This window comes from Mustela erminea, chromosome 5 (genome assembly GCF_009829155.1).
Source record: "Mustela erminea isolate mMusErm1 chromosome 5, mMusErm1.Pri, whole genome shotgun sequence".
Lineage (NCBI taxonomy): Eukaryota > Metazoa > Chordata > Mammalia > Carnivora > Mustelidae > Mustela > Mustela erminea.
In genome coordinates, this window is record NC_045618.1 from 20,359,639 (window position 1) to 20,381,067 (window position 21,429).

Here is a 21,429-nt window from a genome sequence, read left to right on the forward strand (position 1 = left end):
GTTTGGGATAATTTGTTACGAGAGCAAGAGGAAACAGATCCCCCCAGCAAAAGCAAGTCTCCAGGAGCCAATCTGCATGACCCCGGGGAAAGAATTCACAATCCAGACCCTCTTCCCGATGGAGCGTCTTCCTCGATCGCATCCCGGCTGGGCTGACAAACATCCGGAGACAGGATCCAGCCTGTCTCAAGCACACCCAGGAAGACTGGACAGAAGCTGTGGGGAAGACCAGCCTCCTCCTCCCACAGAAGGCATCCTGATGTTAGGAAGGGCTGCTGAGGGCAGGGAAGTCCGGACAAGGATGCAACCTCTGACCCCAGGATCCTCCCCTGCAAATCGGCATAGTATGCGACCTTCCCAAGGTTTCTGGTGAAGGTCCCAGCGGGTGCCTGAAACATACTTACATTCAGTAAATGGTTGCCAGAGAGGGAAACTGAGGCTATCTGGAGAGGAGGCCATGCTGCCAAGAGCAGGGGAGGTCCGTGGCTGGCTCTCCAGACTCTGAGAGAGGGCTGCTGGGGAGTGTGCAGAGGGGCCTCCTTACGAGGAGGGAATGGCTCAGCCAAGGTGGGGAAGTCCCCGCTTCCTGAGACCAAACGCCACACGGACAACTCTGCTCGAGTTCAGTGAATGGAAGAAGGAGCCAGAGAATGAATGAGTGAGGAGTAATGCTAGGCTTACTCCTTTTATTAGAAGTCATGTGTCAGCTCCTGGCAATCCCTCCCTCCCTCCCGGCGAACACAGGCTCGGCAGTTACCCGACAAAGAGGAACAGAGAGTATGGGGTGGGACAGAGCCTTGCTTTCTAGCTGACACCTGCCTGAACCGCACGGATGACAAGCTGCCAACCACCCAGAGAAGTCTATCCCCTTGTAGGTTCGCTTGGAGGACTCAGGGCAAAAACTGGACTCTAACTGAAAACAACAACCATAACAGCAACCAAAAACAAACAAACAAACAAAACCCAACAGAAATGCCATGCATACTCTCAGAGAAGCAGCCCAGCCCAGGAAGTACAACTAAGTGATTTTCTCTTTTATCTTCCTCTTAAGTACACCTTTCTGACTGTATGTTATTTCTCAGAGAAGAGATTTTTTTAAAAAAAGAAAGAAAGAAAAAAGAACTAAGGCATTTTGTACCCAAGGTGTGCGCACACACAGTGTGATTAATTAAGCAAATAAAGTTGCAAGCCCTGCTCCCAGGGCTGGGAGACGCAGCCGTCCCAGCACAAAGCCTTTGGTACAAAGTGTTCAATGACACAACCTTTGCCTCCTAATGCCTCCAGCCAGCAGGCATGTTTAATGAGACTCCAGCAAGCCCGTGTTTCAATGAGCTAGATTCCTAAACGAACAGGACACCGTTCAGAATCTCAGCCGCCTGTCCCAGGGGCACGTGCTTCAGTAGAAAAGGAAAATAAATGAATACCTTCCTTAACTAGCCCGGGCCACGGCCAGGCTGGTGGCCCAGCCACCGTGCAGCTGACCTTTCAGCCGGTATGGGGCAAAGCAGGCAACAGGGAGCCCGGTCTGCTCCCGCCGAAAAAAATGCAAAACATAAATTTGCAAATGATTTCTAGAGATGTGGCTCAGCGGCAGGAGAAATAAAAAGACGCCTCATGAGCTTGCTTTAAAATTAAACCATGTCTGGCCAGCTCCATGGTCTCATTTTTTAAACGTCTCAAAACCAACTTAATGACTGTGCATTTGAATTCTGCATGAATTTCGGCTCAAGATCCTCCCCCTCTTTGCTTTCCTTAACGTAGGAAAGTCTGTGGGGAAGGGAGAAAGCACACATTCCACCCATATGCTGAAAGTAAACAGTCCCCTTTTTTAAGAGAAAAATCACACTGGTGTTCATTGAAGGGAATGGAACAGACGGAAACCACGGCTCTGTCCAAAGTGTGCGGGGAAAGTCCTTTTGTTGGGAGAAAGAAGTGCGGGGAAGGAGACTTGGCTTTCTAAAAGACTTCAGTATAAAACCAAGACTTTCTCTCACTGCATCTGGCACGTTGAAACTGAACCAGTCAGTTGGATCCTAAGCGATGTGACCACAGAAATTTAGAGAGCTAAAAGGAGGCATGGCGCTGAAAAGGCACCCCATTCTTAAAAGCTATTTTTAGATCCCGAAAGCCAAGAGAGGCTTTTAATTGGTGTTTTGTACCAAATTTGGAAAGGCAGGGTCTGCGGTGGCGGCCAAGGGGCTGGGGTTTCCCTCAAGGCACAACCCGTTCCCCAATGGGTGAGGTCGGTACTCGGGGACCCGGCACAGACGGGCCTCAAGCCGGCTTCTCTTTTTGGGAGGAGGGAAAGCAGCTTGCCCCCAGAGGGCTGAAAGCATGCGTCTAGGCTGTCCACCTCGCCAGGAGAACTCACGATTTTCCGCTCGTAGAACGCGCCGCTGCTGTAGGTAGTGGCGAGCGTGGACGCGCACTCCTCCAGGTACCACGGCTTGTACCCGTTCTCAGTGGTGCTGCTCACAGAGACGGTATAGATGCTGTTGGTGTAGCCGTCACAGGAGCAGTGGTCCCCCTCTCTCCCGCCATTCCCGGACGCCCACACGAAGATGGAGCCCAGGCCTTGCCGACCCTACAGGGGAAGGAGGAGAACAGGGCGTCGGCCCCGGGCAGCCAGAACCTGGCGGGCTGGATCTCCCGCCTGCCCAGAGTCCTTCCTTCTGAATGTCCCTCCCAAGGGTTCAGACCGTATGGAGGCCACGTGGTTCTTTGGGCTCTCCCACCTCTGGACAGCCTTCCAACAGCAGAATCCCAGGATCAAACTGAGGACATGGCCCGGAAAGCCCTCTCTGCTCTTTAGGGGAAAATCAAGCTCCTCCCTTCCCCCCGCCAAAGGAGCTGTTCTAACTCCGGATCCATGTCTGGTTTCCATCATTATGACCTCTTGTCACAAAGAGTGAGCAGTACCACAGGAATTACTGAGATGAAAGTTGATGGCTGAATTTACAACATTAATTTTTTGAGATCGTAAGAGCTAGTCCTGTTGGGAATGAAAGAGCTGGTCCTATGGGGCAGAGGGTGGATGTTCTTGAAAACCCAATGGAAGAAGCACATGTCTTAGAGAACAAGCTGGTTTTTGCAAAGTGGGGGTGGCACCGTGAATTCTGGGTGAAGACTGGACAGGTGAAAAAGGTCATGACACCCCAAGGTGTCAGCCACGGGTACCGTTAAAGCAGTCAGGTGTGGTGCCTGGGTGGCTCTGTTGTTTGAAAGCCTGCCTTCGGCTCAGGTCATGATCCTGGGGTCCTGGGATCAAGCCCCATGTCGGGTAACTGCTTCTCCCTCTGCCCGCCCCCTGCTCATGCTCTCCCTCTCTCTCAATCAAATAAATAAATAAGTTATTAAAAAAATAAAGCGGTCAGATGGTCAACACCAATCAAAGCCAGAGGCTTCACTGTGTGTAGGTTTTCATTTTTCCGAACATACACATGAAAGCAAGTATTTGAAAGACAGTGGCAGTCAGGGTCAGTTCCTGTGGCTCTGTTTCATCCCACACCCACAGAATCAGTGACTTTTGACTCAACCAAGTGCTCGCCCCAGTCCCAAACACTAGTTAACGATGAACCACCCCCAGGGGGAACTGACCCATTCTGTCTGAGTGGCTAGACCTGTTGGTGATGCCCAGCCAGCCCCAGAGAGCAGCGCCAACACCTATCGCCATGAAACCCAACCCACAGGGCTGGTGACTTTGGTATCCTTGCCAAGGACCCTCCTTTCCAAACACGTGGGAGAAAAATGATACTCATGCTCAAGAACTGGCCAACTTAAAGAAAACTTGCAACAAAATTCTGCAGTCTCCATGGAGTCTGACAGAAGCCTCGCTGTTGACTTGGATAGCGTTACAGTCACCCAGGGTTCGAGTCCACCCCAGGCTCTGCAGACCCACCTGCTTGGAAAGCCCCATGACTCTCCGCTTTGTAGCCCGACTGGACGACAGTCTCTTGCTCTTTTGTGAGCATTTGTCATGACTCTGACCTTTCCTCCAGTTTCTAACCTGAGGCTCTCGAAAGAACCCACAGGAGGTCCCTCGCGTTCACCCAGTCCTGCTGCTCAAGGCTGCCTCACTCTCTCGGCTTTGCACGTCTCCCAGGTGGACCTGTCCGCATGGCCGAGAGCTCCACAGAAAGGTTACTCACATTTAGCCAAAAAAGGTCAACCTTCTGGAAGAAAGGCACCAAGTACTGTGGAAATGTGGTGTGTCTGTGCATGTAATTACCTATAGGGAGAGATTAATTGGAAGCTAGTTCAAAGAAACTAAAATCAAAATGGCAAGGTATTTAACCCATCAGAGCCCATCTTTCGTCCATGAGAACCATCTCTAAGACTCTCCCTACCCCATTCCAAATGATTCATGAAAGGCTGTCATTTTGCAAAGTGGAGGCTACAACCTTATTATTCTGGCAGCACAGAAGATGCCCCCAGACGGCACTCCTCATACATGAATGTGCACACAGGTCACTGGGGGTCTTGCTATATGACAGACTCAGACTCGATAGGTCTGGGGGAGGGTGCCCGAGATTCTGCATTTCTGTTGTGCTTCCAGGTGATGCCTGCATGGCTGCTTCTAGACCCCACTCTGAGGAACAAGAGTCCACAATGCCAAAGGTCCCCATCTTCCACCTTACACTGCACAGTTACTCCTAGACCAATCCATTTTCTAAGGTGTCAAGGCATCAAGCCCCTCTCTTTCTCCTTCGAAGTTTCCTGAGGAGGATGTGAGACCGAGGTGGAGAAAACACCCAGATCTGAGGAGTGAAGACAGGTTTTAGCTGTCTCTGAGGATTGTATTTTCACTTCCGAGCTCTTGGAAGCCAAGGGACAGAAGCCATAGGGCAACAGTTCACCCTAGCTGTGAACTTGTGTTTCTTTTTTTTTTTTTTTAATTTTATTTATTTATTTGACAGAGAGAGATCACAAGTAGGCAGAGAGGCAGACAAAGAGAGAGGAGGAAGCAGGCTCCCAGCTGAGCAGAGAGCCTGATGCGGGGCTCGATCCCAGGACTCTGGGATCACGACCTGAGCTGAAGGCAGAGGCTTTAACCAACTGAGCCACCCAGGCGTCCCTGAACTTGTGTTTCTGTTCAGGGAAAGTCACAACCTCAACCCAATCCAAACCTATTTCAGTACCTCCCCTGGGAAGTGAAGGGTTCAGCTGTGAACTCCAAAGCACTGTGCCCGAGGACTTGCAAATGGCCGGAGTCTGGACAAGGACAGTGTTCCTAGCCTCAGAGGTGTGTTGCCTTTCCCCTTTGGGATGACCAGCCATGTGAGTGGTAAGGCTTCCTGAGGACCGACATCAGGCACATCTCTACATGAAATGGTGGTCTCCGAAGTCTCCTACCATCAAACCCCATCATGTACCAGAGATGAAGTCAGACATGACAGAAAAGACTGTAGCTGATAAACGGGGCATCGAGGAAGAAAAACAGAAGGGGGGGGCGGATATGGTCTGGTTTAAGATCATCAACTTTCAGGGGATTTTCAGTGACAACTTCAGACAGCTACGATTTAAGGCTCCCTATATGATATATTTTACTTCAGAATGACTGGGGGTGGAAATGGAATGGCTGCAGTATTTCAAGAAACTGTGACAAGAATGACGGGGAGGCACATGGTGCCCTCTGAAACTTTTTCACTCCCCTGACAGCCCAATAACGCCGATGCTCTTCAGAATCTGGAATGCAAAGAGCCCTTCTCTGCAGCTCCGGACTTTCCAAAGTCCTGCATGGGTTCAGTTGACACAAAGCTAAGTGAAGTTGAGATACCCAGCAATCATTTGAAAACAATCATTGACTTCTCTCGGAAATGGGGGACCTTGTCCTGAGACCTCAGATCTTTCAAAATCACCTCACAGAATGACACACGTTTCTGATTAACACCGTTCCGAGCAGTATCTTCCCCACAGAAAATGCGATCTTTAATGGACAGCTTAAATTAAAGCTTAACTTTTAGGATGCCCTACTTGTCATCGAGAGTGAGATCCATGTGATCTAGTGGGTGGTAGGAGCCAAGCACAGGGAAGATAAGATAGTTTTACTTGGCAGTCCCTTGTAGGCAGCAGCTGACTTGGTCACGCCTAAACCTTCCAGCATCCCTGGGCCAGCACCTGGCACAACCCAAGGCCTCAGCAGCCTGACAGAAAGCAGGCTTTGCATTTTCTTAGAGTCACAGGGGACAAAGGAAGCTGGGTGGTGTCCCAAGCATGACCATGAGGTCAAATGTGAGGTTGGGGACATGCAAAGAGATAAATACTCAGACCCCATAAAAAGGTCCTAGAAAATGATCAAACTCAATAATCCAGAAAAGCAATCAAGTCCTATTTTTTAGAAGAAAGAAAAAAGTGGAGAGAGTTTAAAAAAAAAAAAATTGCTCCTTTTTGGGTAGGACTAGGGGATGGGCATGGGGAGACAAAGAAAGGCTGCTTTTAATAGGATCCTCTGATAATATTTGATTTGTTCATTAATCACATTTTAACCATGGTGTAAGGGTTATAATGAAATGAAGACTTTTTAAAAAAACGTTCTGAAGTATAATTAATAAAAGGAAACTGAATCCCCCCAAACTCCCATTTGCAGCCCTACTTTCCTGCCTCCCGTAAGAGAAGTCGGATGTATGAACGCTGGCCCAGGGCATGCTTGGACTTCCTGCTCAGCCCCCACCAGCATCACCAGGCCATACCTTGTACTCCTGGTTGGGCCTTGTTGGGCCACCCGGGGCCACCCGGACACTGACCGCAGCTCCATCTGTCTGTTCCAAGAAGCTGTCCTCGCCCGGAAATCTGCCTCACCAGCTGGCTTGTAAGAACTGGGTCATCTCCAGGTCCCTCTCCCCCTCCCCCTGCATGTTTGACTCCCAAGGATCCAGGACTAATGATCACAGAGTGACTGTGGGTGGGCCTCCTGGCCCGGGGAGAAGCAGCCTGCCAGCCTCCTCTGCTTTCCCTCGGCTGGTCGGCAGAGAAGCTGCATTAGAAAGTTTGCTCTGTTGGGTCCCTGTTGAGGCTCTACCCAAGACATCCTGAACATGTTAAACTGTGTGCTGGCAGGGAGGTCAACAAGGCCAAGACTTCCTGTTTGGTGGCAGGGACGGCGGTGGGGGGTGGGGGTGCGAGGCCCAGGACATCCCTCCCACCTACACAAGGAATAGGCCAGGTAGTTAGACCAGGACACCTACTGCCCACTTGCCTACACCTCTCAGCTGGGGTGAGTTGGGGGCTGTCAGGCTTCAACCAGAGTCCTGGGCCTGGTGGGTGACCAGCAGGCACCTGCTGGAATGTCACTCCATGACAAGGTGAAGTCCTTCTGCTCTGGCTGGTAGACAGTCACTCCCCTGAGCCCCGAAATGACTTCTCCCTCACCCTGGTCACGGCACAGCAGGGCCTTCCTGGCCCCATTTTGGGGGACTCTGGCCTGTGTCACTCTAATTTAAATTTTTTTTTTTTTTTTTTTTTAATTTAAACTATTCTCCCCCACTCCGGCAAGATCCCCCGTAGCCCTAGATGACTCACACCTTTTTAATGCCATACTCGAAGGCCTGCTTAGCCAGCCGGCCAGGCCCATCCACCGTCTTCCCATCGTCGTCCGGCCCCCAGCTGGCGCTGTAAATGTCGATGTAGTTGGGTCTGATCCCCAGTGACTTGGCCTCAACGACATCGGTCACGTCGCCGTCCAGCATGCGGATGCCTGAAAGCACACAACGAGGGCCCGTGCATCCCTGCTCTGCGCTTTTCAGGGCCGCACAGACCGTGACCTCAGGGCACAGGGGACCCCGCAACTGCCGGGGCACAGCCAGATAGTCCTCCCCCCATGCCCCACCCAGCTCTGGAATCTTCCAGCTGCATTCTGGAAAACCTCTCTCCCCATCCTGTGCTGGTCGGTGTGAAGGAATTCAAATGACATCTGGCCCACGCTGCAGTTTCCCCAGCACGGGACAGCAGCGCAGGAAACAGAACTGTTTGGAAAAGATAGGATTTAAACCGTTTCCTTGGTAGCACGCTGTCACTCTGGTACTTAAAAGAGGAACATAATAGAATGACGATGATGATTATTTCTATAATAGAACTCTGGAGTCATTTTCAACTTTCCCTGCTGTCAACAGTTCATTTCTCTTTCTTTTTCTTTCTTTCTTTCTTTTTTTTTTTTTTAATTACTCCCATCTCTGATTTGTAACTAGGAGCTTTTCACCTGGAAGACGGAGAGGCACACCCTAGGGCTTCTTATATCGCAGTGTGTGTTCAGGCTTTGTGTTTCCCAGAGAGGTCTTTAGGTGGTGGGGGTACCCCTTCCTCAAGAGCACCCCAGAAAGAGAGGGAGGGAGCCACGAGCCTCTCCCAGTGCCTGCATCCTCGGCTGGGGGTAGTGTCCCCACCTACCCCGTGTCCAGCCTTTGTCTCCATTCCTGATCACAGTCTATATCTAGCAGGTGTCGTGTTCCCAGGCCCTACCCAGAGAGGGGTCCCAGTGATGCTGACGCATGATGGGGAAACAGCGGTAATGACAGGCAACCAGCACCTCCTGCCTGGACAGTAGCAGATACATAAAATCGGACCTCTCGGAGGGAGATTTAGAAAACTGGGGCCACCCGACCCCGGATCAGCACGCTGGGTGACTCTGCTCGGTCCCCACAGCCACCTGGCCTCAGAGGCCCCCAGGAGCCCCTCTCCCACCAGGCCCTGCCCCATGTGTGTGGTGGTTGTGCCAATGAATTTGAAAAATCTCGAGCTATTTAAGACATAACAGAAAAGAGGACTTTTTCTGATTATAAGCATCACATATTGCTCTCTGCAGAAAGATTGGAAAATAGAGAAATCACTAGTGATAATATTTTGCTTATTTTCTTCCAGTACTTTTCTTTGGCCCCAACATGCACTTTCTTTCCAAGTTCTTTTTTTTTTTTTTTTTTTTTTTTTTTTACCACAGAACTTCATACACAACATTTCCCTGCACCATTTAAGACTCTTCTAAGACCCGATTGTAAATGGTTGCAGCTTCCCCTCCCGCGCACCCTGGCCCGGGCAGCGCTTCCTCTGAGGTTCGCCTCACGAAGCAGAGGCCCCTTGCTCCCCAGCCTGGACTGGATCTGTTCATGCCACGTCCCAGCACCTGCATCCACATACTGGCGGGCACACCAAAAATAGAATCTCTGAATACAACTGATTTTAAAAGAACCGTGACTTTTTCCCAGAATGAAGAGAGACGGTACAGGGCTCAGGCAGGAAGAACCATAGGACGGAGACTCTTTGAGGGGACGTCCTCCCCAGGGGCTCAGGGACAGATGTTTTATGTCAATTAAATCATCCTGTCCCACCCCTTTATACTGTTAACTGTGGAGACGCTCTGCTGTCACTTTTGATGGATGGTTGAGAGGCAGAGATCCTCCAGACATAAATTCCAAATGATACCCAATCTCTCAGCCAGTAACACACGGATTGTAGACGAACAACTGAAAGTAGTTTATGATTTGTCAGGGCGAGAGACTTCCTACCGACAGAGCACGTGAAGATGACTGAAATGTAGTAAATTCTTCTACCCTATCGATTCATGCTGCCCAGATTTGAGAGTTCAGGTTGCCCTGAGGTGTTCTCCTTAACATCTGCCCGGTTGTGAGCGGAGAGAGAAAAGGTCAGGCGGGGTCCCTGGGAGGCTAACTAGGACAGTTGAGAGGGAAGGTGCGCCATCTTGGCCCTCCACGTGGGTGGGACACTACAAGCCAACTGGAAACGCCTGCTCTGAAAGTTTGGAAATCATACTCAAAATCCGTGTCAGAGAAATTTATAGCAAAACAACAGTAGCGACTGAGGACTGGAGTTCAATGATAGTGCTGAAAGCCATTCAGGAGCGTCCACCCAACAGACACGGGCGGTGAGAGAGGGGGTGGTGCCTGGTATCGTTGGAAGAGCCATCATTTGTTGGCTAGAAGGTCTTAAAAATGAGAAGTAGAAAGAAACTTTAACTCCAACCCTGTCTGTTCTATTTTCCGGCTTCCAATCTATTTCCTTTCCTCTCTTTACTACCTGTGATGGTCTGAATGTTTGTCTCAATCCCCAAATTCACATGTTTAAGCCTCAACCCCCAGTGCGATGAAGGCAGGATTTTAGGAGGTCACTAGGTTTAGATAAGTCCTGAGGGTGCCCCCCCACCCCACGGTGATGGGGCGGGGGGGCACCCTCAGGACTTCTCTTTCTTTTATTAGAAAGAGTCATCAGAGAGCTCACTTCTGTCTCTTTCCACCGGGTGAGGACACAGAGAGGGTAGTCATCTTCCAGTACTTTTCTTTGGCTCCAGCATGCACTTTCTCTCTGAGCTCTTTTTCTTACCACAGAACTTCATGCAGAACATTTCCCTGCACCATTTAAGACTCTTCTAAGACGCGATTGTAAATGGTTGCAGCTTCCCCTCCCGCGCACCCTGGCCAGGCAGCGCTTCCCCTCACAGTCTACCTCATGTTAACCAGGCCTCCATTTCCTGATGAACGTTATAGTACCTACAGAGGTGCCGGAAAAACTAAAAAAGTTGATTCGGGTCAAGTGACTGACAGTAAGCCCCAATGTGCATGTTAGTGGCTAGTGTGAACCCACTGAGCCTCAGTTTCCCCATCTGTAAAAATGGGAGTAAAGACACTGAATTCCAGGATTGTTAACAAAAATGAATTACTTTTTACCTTTATTTTCTTTTTCTTTTTTCTTTTTTTAAGATTTTATTTATTTATTTGACAAAGAGAGAGAGATCACAGGTAGGCAGAGAGGCAGGCAGAGAGAGATGGGGAAGCAGGCTCCCCACTGAGCAGAGAGCCTGTTGGGGGGCTCGATCCCAGGACCCTGAGACCATGACCTGAGCCAAAGGCAGAAGCTTAACCCACTGAGCCACCCAGGCTCTCCTTTACCTTTATTTTAAAAACATACTTTTTGATAGGTATGAAGGATCATATGTAACCACATGTTAGTGATACAGCCTAAAAAAATGATTGACACCCATGAACCCTCCATCCATTCACTGCAAATATAAACATGACCCACTGGGGGTTCTACCCACACAGAGAAAATGGCTCAGGATTTTGGATGATTCGTCTCACTGCCTTTAAAAAAACTGGTGTGTTAATACAACTGTATGCTTGCTTATACTATACATCGCTAAGTTTGGTTTGTACTGGAAATGGATCCTCTGTTGGCTATACACATTAGAAATATCTTCTCCCAGTTGATGCCTTGTCTTTTCATTTTGCTGATGGTGCCTTTTGGTAGACAGAGATCCTTAATTTCAACCGAGTAAGAACAACTTCCCTTTGAAGACCAAGGGAGTTATAATGGGGGCCAAGTTTGTCTGAGTTCGCTGACATATCTTACGGGGTTCCTTTTTCCCTTTCAAAGGTGGGGTTGTCCCATCAGTTCAGCGCATCTCCTCTTTTCGGATTTCTGGGTGGACAAGAGGAATCAGGGTGATGTGAAATGTTCTCCCTCTCCAGTCACTGGTCTGTGAGCCCAGGGCTTCTGTCTGTGTCAGAGACACGAGGCCCAGGTGCTTGCTCAGCCATCAGCCCAAAGATAGGGGCCATAACCAGTAAGGGACATTGGTCATGGGATGTGGCAAAGCTGAGGGCTCGGTCAAGATTAAGAGAGCTCGTAGCAGGGGCTAAGGGAATAGGGGTCACAGAGTCCTGGGGTGGGAATACTCAGCTCTAACCTTGGACCAGGATCTCAAACTCTCTGAGCCCTTGTCTTCCACGACATTTACCTGGCTGAGGAGTTAAGAGGATTCAATCTGTTGAGGCCACAGCACCTGGTGTTGTTGGAGAAATGGTGGTCTTGTTCTATGTACCCTTATATCCCACAGTGGGCTTGCTGGGGCAGGAGAAGGCCCAGTCAGCCACACAAGCAACCAAAGTCAGTTCTGATGTTCTAGGGCCGAAATGTAACCTGTTACTCTAGACTTCTCCATGCAAATTATAGGTGTGGGAAGGCCTACTTTAAAAAAAAAAAAAATTCGGTATAATTAGCACGTATAGTACTCTATTTGCTTCTGGTGTACAATACAGGCATTTAGCAATTCTATGCTGCTCAATGATCGTGCGTACTTTTGAACAAGAACGAGATGCCGGGAGACATCAAAAATATGTAAAAACAGACAACTAGGATAATTTCTCAACACCTCTCATGATGCTTTTCATCTCAGAAGAAGAGTAACTCTTGTGTGAGGAAGAAAGCATCACATATTTAGATTTTAGTGAAGCATCTATTTTCCCCCAACACTGACAAGTTGCCAACAAAGAAAAGGTAAATATTTTCAGTGGAAACCTGCTATTCCAATATTAGCCTTAAATGTGAATGGTTCTCTGGAAACGCCAAATTGAAGAAAACAGTCATTATTTCTCTGATGAAAAAAGAAAGGCCCATTTAACCACAAATGGTCAGGTACCAAATGAAAAAAATGGGGCCAGTCATTTGTTTGGCAAATGAACTCTGGGTGGTTGGTGGGTTCACAGTGGCAGGACAGATGCCTGCCTGACTGTCCACTCTGAGGACCCACCTGTCTGTGGGAGGAGCACAGAGGAGAAGGACAATGGTGCTCTTCAGGATCCGACTAGTTTGTGTCTGCGTGAACAGCTCAGAGTGCTCTGGGGCTCAAACCCCCAGGAGACAGCTCTGGTGAGCACAGAAGCCTCATCTAGGAGCGAACCTCACAGGCTTGCCTCCCTTTAAACAACACAGGCGTTCCTATAAAACTCCCTGAACCCAATCAATATTTCACATGCCCTGGAGAACTTGCTGAAAAGAACAGTTTTACAAGTTCTCTTGGTCAAGTGTCAACAACCAGCAGCCCTTTTTTCAGAGTGACCCGTCCTGCCTACCCCTCGCCTCCTCCCCATTAATTTAGAGTGCAACTTTCCAAACTACAGGCCTGTGGACGTGCCCTGGAGACACCGCATTGACCCTGAACTTTCTGAGGAAGCTCCACGTTAAAAGACATGGCAAGGTCAGTGTGACTGGATTTGGAGATAAGGTCTTTAAAGAGGTATTTGCGGGAAAACAAGGCCATCTGTGTGGGCCGGAATCCAAGATGACTGGTATCCTTATAAGAAGGGGAAATTCAGACACAGACAACACACAGACGGAGTGATGACCATGTGAGGACACAGCGAGAAGCAGCTATCTGCAAGCCAAGGAGGCAGGCAAGGAAACCCAACCTGCCAACACTTTGATCTTGGACTTCTAGCCTCCAGAATTGAGAGGAAGTAAATTTCTGTTGGTGAGCTAAAAAAAAAAAAAAAAAGTGGGGGAGAAGCAAGGAGAAGAACACACACGCGCGTGCGCGCACACACACACACACACACACGCTCACATTCACACTCACACACACATACCCCTTCAATACAAGGAGTCAGTTATCAGTCCTGGTTGTTGACCTCTGGAGGAAGGCAGGCAAGCAGGACATTTTGTTTATTGAAAAGCAATGTATTTTGCCTTCAGCAAATGAATGGCAGCAAGTAACATTAGATTGTAGCTTCCTGAGTGTGACAAACAGGCCTCCCCAGCACATTTTGCTCATCGATCCTGAGTTTATTTTAGTAAATCCACAGAGAATTGGTTTTGTTTTGTTTTGTTTTTGTTTTTGTTTAAGCTGGTTTCGTGTGTTTGTTTTTTGTTTTTGTTTTATTTTGTTTCGTTTTATTTTTTTCCACTAAGACTATAGTACATTCTGTTCTACCAACAGCCATTCTGGGCCAAGTGAGGTTTCAACAGTTGTTTAGGAATGTTATAAATCTTGGGACACCTGGTGGCTCAGTTGGTTAAGCCACTGCCTTCAGCTCAGGTCATGATCCTAGGGTCCTGGGATCGAGCCCCGCATCGGGCTCCTTGCTCAGTGGGGAGCCTGCTTCTCTCTCTGCCTCTGCCTGCGGCTCTGCCTGCTGCCTCTGCCTGCTGCTCTGCCTGCTTGTGTTCTCTCACACTCACTCTCTCTCTGACAAATAAATAAATAAATAAAATCTTAAAAAAAAAAAAAAAAAAAAAGAAGTGTTACAAATCTGTAAGGTTTCTGTCAACCCCACTCATTGCCTAAGACTGTGACGGGACTCTCCAATCTCTAAATGTGGCCACATATGACAGCCTTGTTCTAGGAACCCCTAGGAGCTATGGTCTGCTAAGTTGTTAAGGCACATCTACGTTTGCAATTGTGACATGAAATCCTTAGGGACCATTGGTCGATGACCAAGCCAAGTCTCTCTTGGTCTCTTGCTCTGTTCTTGATTTTCAGATGGAGCCAGGCCATCTCCTTCCAGAGTGGAAATGCAGCTGTATAGCACTAGTATACCAGCAAACTCCTGGGCAGGTCCTAGTAAGGACCCAGGGTCAGTGAGATGAGGCCCATGGCAGCAAGGGTATGGCATTCACCATGTCTTTTATTTTCTGTGATTTTGATGCTCTGTCCTCTCAAGGCCTTGTTGATTCTGGAGGGACTGCTCACCTTCCCACCCCAGGGCTGGCCAGTTCCTCAAAACAGTAAAGAACACTCCCAGGAGGCATGTCTTCCATGTACAAACCAATCAGTCTGGAGCCCACACCTCCAAACTCCTTCTTTATGGATCTCTTGGCGCTCTGGACCACCCTCCACCTGCCCTAATCACCCCATAACCAGGAACCAGACAACTAAGGACGGCCACTCAGTCCCAGAGCCCACTGGAGTTATTCAAATGAGCCAATCCTAACTCTGCTTATTCTGCCATGCCCACTTCTTCTGGCAGAAACCACTGGAAAGGCTTCAGCCCACGACTTGCCTTGCTCCGTCTGCCTCCTGACCAACCCTTGTGCTCGCCCTCCTGGCCTCCATGGCTTAGAGTGCTCTTTCCTCTTTCGAACTGTGAGTCACAGGCTCTGCTCCATGGCTACTCTCTCCTGACCTGCTGACCTCACCAGGCCTAAATACTAATGAAAGCTATAGCTTAAAACAGGTCCCTCTCCCATCATCAGCTTCTGGTGATTTTTCGAAGAATGGTAAAAACTAGAAGAGCTTCAGTCACTCTCTTGAGATTTGAGATCTAGACGGGCTCTCTTGGTCTCCAGCCCAGGCAACAGGGTCCAGAGAATAACAGTGGATCACCGGGGGGGCGGGGGGAGGAATGCAAAGAGATTCAGGGACAGCTGGCTGCCAAGGACACTGGACACGACACCATGCGTCTGAGCCAGATGGGGCACCCATATATCCGCTCTGCATGTGGGGACAGGAAGGGACCCTGCCAGGATGTGCATCTGCAATAGAGTAGGGGAGCACATGCCCCACACTGGCCTCTGAAGGTGGTAAAAATAAGATATTCACACTGCCACAAACAAAGGCCATCTGCGGCTCACCTGTCACTTAGACTTGAATGCGCCCTCTCCCTGTCTGTCTCTCTTTCTCGCAGACCCCGGGAAGGAGCTACTCCTCATTCAGCCTTTGTGAGGGCAATCTCAGGGAGTCAGAGGGTGCACCCCAGGACATTCAAGAACCAGCTTTATCTGCCCTCTGGGGTGGCCGCAGGAGGGTGGCTTGGGAGGGCGTGGCCGCCTAGGAGACACAGCTTTTGTCCATTTCCTCCTTCCTGTGGCTCCTGAGCCTAGGGATGCTTAGACCCACCAGGTAGGGGTCTTTGATGACAATATGGGGGTGAGGAGCTGGGGGGGAATCCCCAGCTCCCTGAGAGCACAGCTCCTAATCACTAGCTGCCCACGTTCACTAAACCCCCCATACCTCCCCAGCGCCTTGTAAATCCTCCTGCAGTTGAACATGTACTTGGAGCCTTTGAAGATTAATCTGTAGCTTAAACTGTCCTCTTAAAAGGCTCACAAGACTAAACAGCTTAATGGAAACCCTAATGAGACTGAGAATTCTGTGACTCTGAATTAACATAATTAACTAATTTATGAGCCTGGATTAATTTAGCCGTTATGTACTTAACATTTTCATGTTTACGAAAAGAAAAACATGATTCAGTTCCCCAATCAAAATATGGAACAAAAACACCCACGGAAATTTGGCTGTTGCTTTTTGACTTTTCCTTCCCAGAACCAGAGTAAACACAGGCTGAAAAGATGCACGGACTTGTGGAGGCCTGAGCAGGGGAGCGGTTCTGTTTCTGAGTATCTGCTGGGTGGGGAGTCCTCCCAGCCTCCAGGCCCACGGGAAGCAGAAGGGGTGAAGAGGGACAGAGCCAGGGTTACCCACAACAAGACAGAGGGAAACAAGGCATAGGGCTGATATACTTTTTTTTTTTTTTTAAAGTGATGAGCCCTGGGTGTCGTAGCAACTGATGAATCATTGAACAAACACTACATCAGAAATTAATGATGTATTCTATGTTGGCTAATTGAATTTAAATTTAAAAAAAAAAGAAAAAAATAGAGAGTATAGAAAGGTGTACCGTAAAGCTCTGTCAGGTTGTTTTCCTCTTTGTTCACTGGTTTGGGTTTTGGGTTTTTTTGTTTTTTTTTTTTTGTAATGCAAGTGCCTGATTAAGCTTTTGCTTAAGGCATCCATTTCAAAGAGGCATCCACTTCAAAGACTATCTATCTCGAATAAACAAATTGACAGCCACAGTAGATAAAGGGCCAGCCCACCCCTACACACACACACACACACACACACACACACACACACACACTGAGGCTTTGTTTTAGAGATCTTGGTTGATTTTAATAAGGGACCATTTGGGCCACTTGCCTTTTCTCTCCCCAGCACTTTAAATTCCACTCTTGTTATTTTCAATTACCAATGGAGTGGGTCCATGAAACCCTAGGTCCCCACCCTCAACCCCAAATAAAACAAAGCCCCAGTGCTCATACACACTACCTGGGCACGGTATCCTCTCTCTCTGTACCTATGACCTTGCTCTGTGACACCCCCCCCAAGCTGTGTCATTTCCAGGTGGTCAGTGATAAACCTCTGTTTTTCGGTTTCCTGATGCCTGTTGCTAAACATTGTCTTGCAATCCTAAGAAGAACCCCAGGGGTCGGTCCAGTTTTAACACTGGTTTGGAAAGTGGAGAAGTCTGCGCAAAGCTCACCTGGGGCGCACAGCAAAAGACAGCTTCACTAGCAGTGGGCTGGGCTGGGCACACAACAAAAGGCTAAGTGAGAAAAGGCTGGGAATGATGACCACTATCCTTTGTCTGTGTCCTCCTGTGTTATTGCCATTATCAGATGAAGGTTGAAAAGCCTGGTTTATCATATTCAAGGCTAAGAAAGAGAAACAAGGCCAGAATTATGTTTGGAAGGAATATGAATTTGGTCAAGGAAAAGAATACACACATACACCATGGAAACTTCCTTTTTGCTTCTGTTTCTGCTCACAGGGCCTGGTGGCATCTGACCTCATCTGATCCCAGCTAGGTCCCGGCATTAGAGAGACACCACCACAAAGGGAAAAGCCAGGCTTCAAGTCAGCAGGCCCGAGTTCACATCTGGGCTCTGCCTCCTTGTAGGGGTGTGAGCCTAGACGTGGCAGGTGACTTCTGATTATCGCTTTCCCAGGGTAGGAAATGGCTGTAGTAATTCCAACTCAGGATCGTTCTGTGCAGGAGGTGCCAACAGCAACCGGCGAGAGCTATTACTGTCATCACAAGAAAAACACTAAGGAGACTGGGCCATGACGGGAAAACTGAGAGCTCCGTCTCCCTCTCCTCAGGGTCCAAAGCCTCAGAAATAACGTGATAAAGGGAAGGAAAAAAAAATCAGGAACAGTCCTGGAAAACAAGATCCTCGGAAGATGAGATCTTTCGAGGAATGGTGGACAGACAGCAAACAGATAGGATCAGCCAGCAGGAAAAATTCCAGAAGCGCCTGACATCCCTAGGCCTGGTGTTGTCAGGGTGGGAGGAGCAAGCACGGGTGGGAGGAGCTAAGGAAGGAGGAGGTTAGCTGGCTCCTCCTCCAGGCTGAGAGGAGGAAGCAGCAGCAGGCTTTATGCAAACACTTAACATAGTCAAGAGGGCCCTGTTGCTAGAGAGGGAGGCCAGTGCCTCCCTTGGGCAGAGGGAATCCACGTACCACGGTGCCAGAAATGACATTATCCAGCAGCAGGTCCCTCTACCTCCCACATCACAGACAGACTGCTGCCATCAGGCCTGACAACCGCCACAACCAAACAAGGATCTGTGAGCACAAAACACGAGTGGACCACCAATCAGCAATTAGGAGGAAAACCAAAGTCAAGAAAGAGAACCACCAAATTAAAAAGCTAAACAAAATGACAACAGCAAGACAAACCCAAGGGGATACCATTAATGCAGCAAATGTGAAGAAAACTTCAAAGGAAGTATTGCTAATATCCCTCACATTTGTAAGAAAATATTGCATCTTAAAAAAAAAAAAGGCAACTGGAAGCACTTCTCCCCATTCTTTCTGCTAAGAAAAGCCAAAAGCCTGGACACTGTGCAAGAAATAAACGTAAGATTCCGAAAGGTAGAAGAAGGCAGACTATCTCAGGATCTTGTGAGCTAGAGAACTACATGCTGGTGAGTTCCCTGAGATTCTTTTTTGTCTCCCATATCCCAGATTTGGAAACAGAGATGCTGGCAACCTAGAAGTACCAATGGGAGCAGACCAAAAAGTCCCCCAAAGCCTGTTTCCTCTAGCCAAAGCACCAACAAAGGGAGACCCAGCAAGACAGAAACTTTTTGCACAATCACCACTCTAGCCAAAGGGCACAGACAACCCTGTGGCATGACCCCCACTCACACAGCAAAGACCAAGTGGGGAGCCTCAACTTTTACCCCTGCCAGGCTATAATGAACTCTAACACCCCTTCTAGGTGAACAAAAGCACGGCTTTTCCCCTGCCAACCTAAAAAGAGGCTTACCCCATGGTGTCAGTGAAGGTCCTGTGGGGAAACTTGGTCTTCCACACTACCTGGCAGTGAGAAGGCATCGCTCTCCCTCCCAGGGGGTCATATCAGGAGGCCTTGTGATAAGTCAGGGTTTTCATCACCAACCAGAGTAAGATGACCCCCCAACTAGAGGCCACATGAGGAGCTGGACCTCCCACCCTGCTCAGCACTGATAAGAAGCCCTCCTACTCTCAGATGCCAATAGTGAGTGACTGAGCAGACCTGAGTGTCTGTCTATACCTGGCAACAATGAAGCAGTGAAGCTCCCTCCCACCCCCCCACCCCAAGCAGTGTCTGAGAAAGCCATCTGAAACAGAAGGTTTAAATAAGATCCAGTGTGTTATAGTATAATAGAAATATGTACAGGTTTCAACTTAGAGTCACACATCATAAAAAGAATTAGCAAGACCTCAAATGGAATGATACAAGACACTAAACAGATGCCAATACGGAGGTAAAAAGGGGCATCAGATTTTTTGGTAAAGATTTCAAAGCAGTGATGGTACAAATGTTTCTCTGAGCAACTGCAAATACGCTTGCAACATATGAGAAAATATAAAACCTCAACAAAGAAAGTCTCAGCCAAGAAATAAACATATCCATATGAAGCAAGTAGAAATTTTAGATCTGAAAATACAATAATCAAAATAAACTAAGTGAATGAATTTCACAACAGAATGCACTGGACAGAAGAAAGAAAAGAGTGAACTGGAAGACAGAATAATTGAAATTGCCCAGTCTGATGACAGAGAGAAAACAGACTAAAAAATAAAAGAAAATATTAACAGTGGCAAAACTCAATAAAAATGAACGGAGTCTGAGAGACTTCTGGAACTATAACAAAAGATCTAAGGTTCATGTCACTGGAGTCCCAGAAGGAGAGGAGAAAGACAGCAGCGCTGAAAAAGTACTAGAAGATCTAATGGCTAAATTCTATCCAAATCTGGCAAGACACAACTACAATAGGCTTTCCTTCTTTCAAGTTTTCTAAATTCTGTTAAATGATTTGAGCAAAAATTACAATACCATCTGATGTGGTTCTGAATGTATGTAGAGATATATTGAAGACAATTACAAACAGGACAGGGTAATAGGATATAAGAGAGGTAAGGCTTCCATACCTCACTCAAGCGGGTAAAATGATTAACACCCAAAGGCTGTGATGTGTATATATAATGTAATACCAAGAGAAATCACTAAAAAAAGTTATGTAATTAAATGTGTCAAAAAAAAAAAAAAAGTTATGTAAGAAGATACACTTTAAAAGGCCATAGACAGGGGCGCCTGGATGGTTCAGTTGGTTGAGCATCCAACTCTTGATTTTGGCTCAGGTTATGATCTCAGGGTTGTGAGACTGAGCCCCATCTTGGGCTCCTTGGGATTCTCTCTCTCTCCCTCTCTCCCTCTACCCCTCCCTACCCTTAGTGCTCTCTCTCTCAAAAAAAGAAAAGGCTATAGATAAACAAAATAGATTCTAAAAAGTATTAAAATAACCTATAGGAAGGCAAAAAAAAAAAAAAAAAGAAAAAGAAACTAAAAACAGAGAGAACAAACAGAAAACAAAAGCTAAAATAGTAAACTTCAATCCCAACATATTAATAATTACATTCAGTGTAAATGATCTAAATATGGCAATTATTAGAAGGCAGAGATCGGCAGCGTGGATTAAAAAACATGGCCCAAATATATGCCGTCTATAAGAAAGTCGTTTCTAATATAATGATACAGGCAGGATGAGAGTAAAGGGTAAAAAAAAAAATCACTAATACAAAAACTTAATCAAATGAAAACAGATGTAGCTATATTAATATGAGACAGACTACAGAGCAAAGGAAATTATCATAGATAGAAAGAGGTATTTTATAATGATTAAAGGGCCAATTCACCAAAAACATATAGCAACCTTTTTTTTTTTTTTAAAGATTGCATTTATTCATCTGACAGAGAGAGAGCACAAGTAGGCAGGGAAGCAGGCAGAAGGAGAGGGAGAAGGAGGCTCCCCACCAAGCAGAGAGCCCTATCCAGGCTCAACCCAAGGACCCCAGGATCATGACTTGAGCCCAAGGCAGACATTTAACCAGCTAAGCCACCTACACCCCTCCAAGAGTTAGTAATCTAAATGTGTAAGACCCAAACAACAGAGCTGCAAAATATATGAACAAAAACTGGTAGAACGGGGACGCCTGGGTGGCTCAGTTGGTTAAGCAGCTGCCTTCGGCTCAGGTCATGATCCCAGCGTCCTGGGATCGAGTCCCACATCGGGCTCCTTGCTCCGCAGGGAGCCTGCTTCTCCCTCTGCCTCTGCCTGCCTCTCTGTCTGCCTGTGCTCGCTCTCTCTCTCTCTGACAAATAAATAAATAAAATCTTAAAAAAAAAAAAAACTGGTAGAACTGAAAGGAGAAATATACAAATTCACAATTATAGCTGAATACTTCAATACTCCTCTCTCAGCAATTAATAGAACAACTAGACAGATAACCAGTATATGGAAGTATATGGAAGAACTCAACAACTCAACAAATGTTCTCATCAATATTTTTATTTTTATTATTTTATATTATTATATT

General features: G+C 47.6%; 1 protein-coding gene across 2 annotated transcripts in view; it reads right to left on the reverse strand.

The window, feature by feature from the left end:
• PCSK6 (proprotein convertase subtilisin/kexin type 6) overlaps positions 1–21,429 on the reverse strand; it is a 183,562-nt gene that overhangs the window by 78,496 nt on the left and 83,637 nt on the right. For both annotated transcript variants that reach the window (XM_032342223.1, XM_032342224.1), the window contains exons 7-8: positions 7,521–7,693; positions 2,372–2,584 (exon numbers count right to left, since the gene is read on the reverse strand). In XM_032342223.1, the coding sequence (XP_032198114.1) occupies positions 2,372–2,584; positions 7,521–7,693 (386 nt within the window). The remainder of the gene's footprint in view (positions 1–2,371; positions 2,585–7,520; positions 7,694–21,429) is intronic.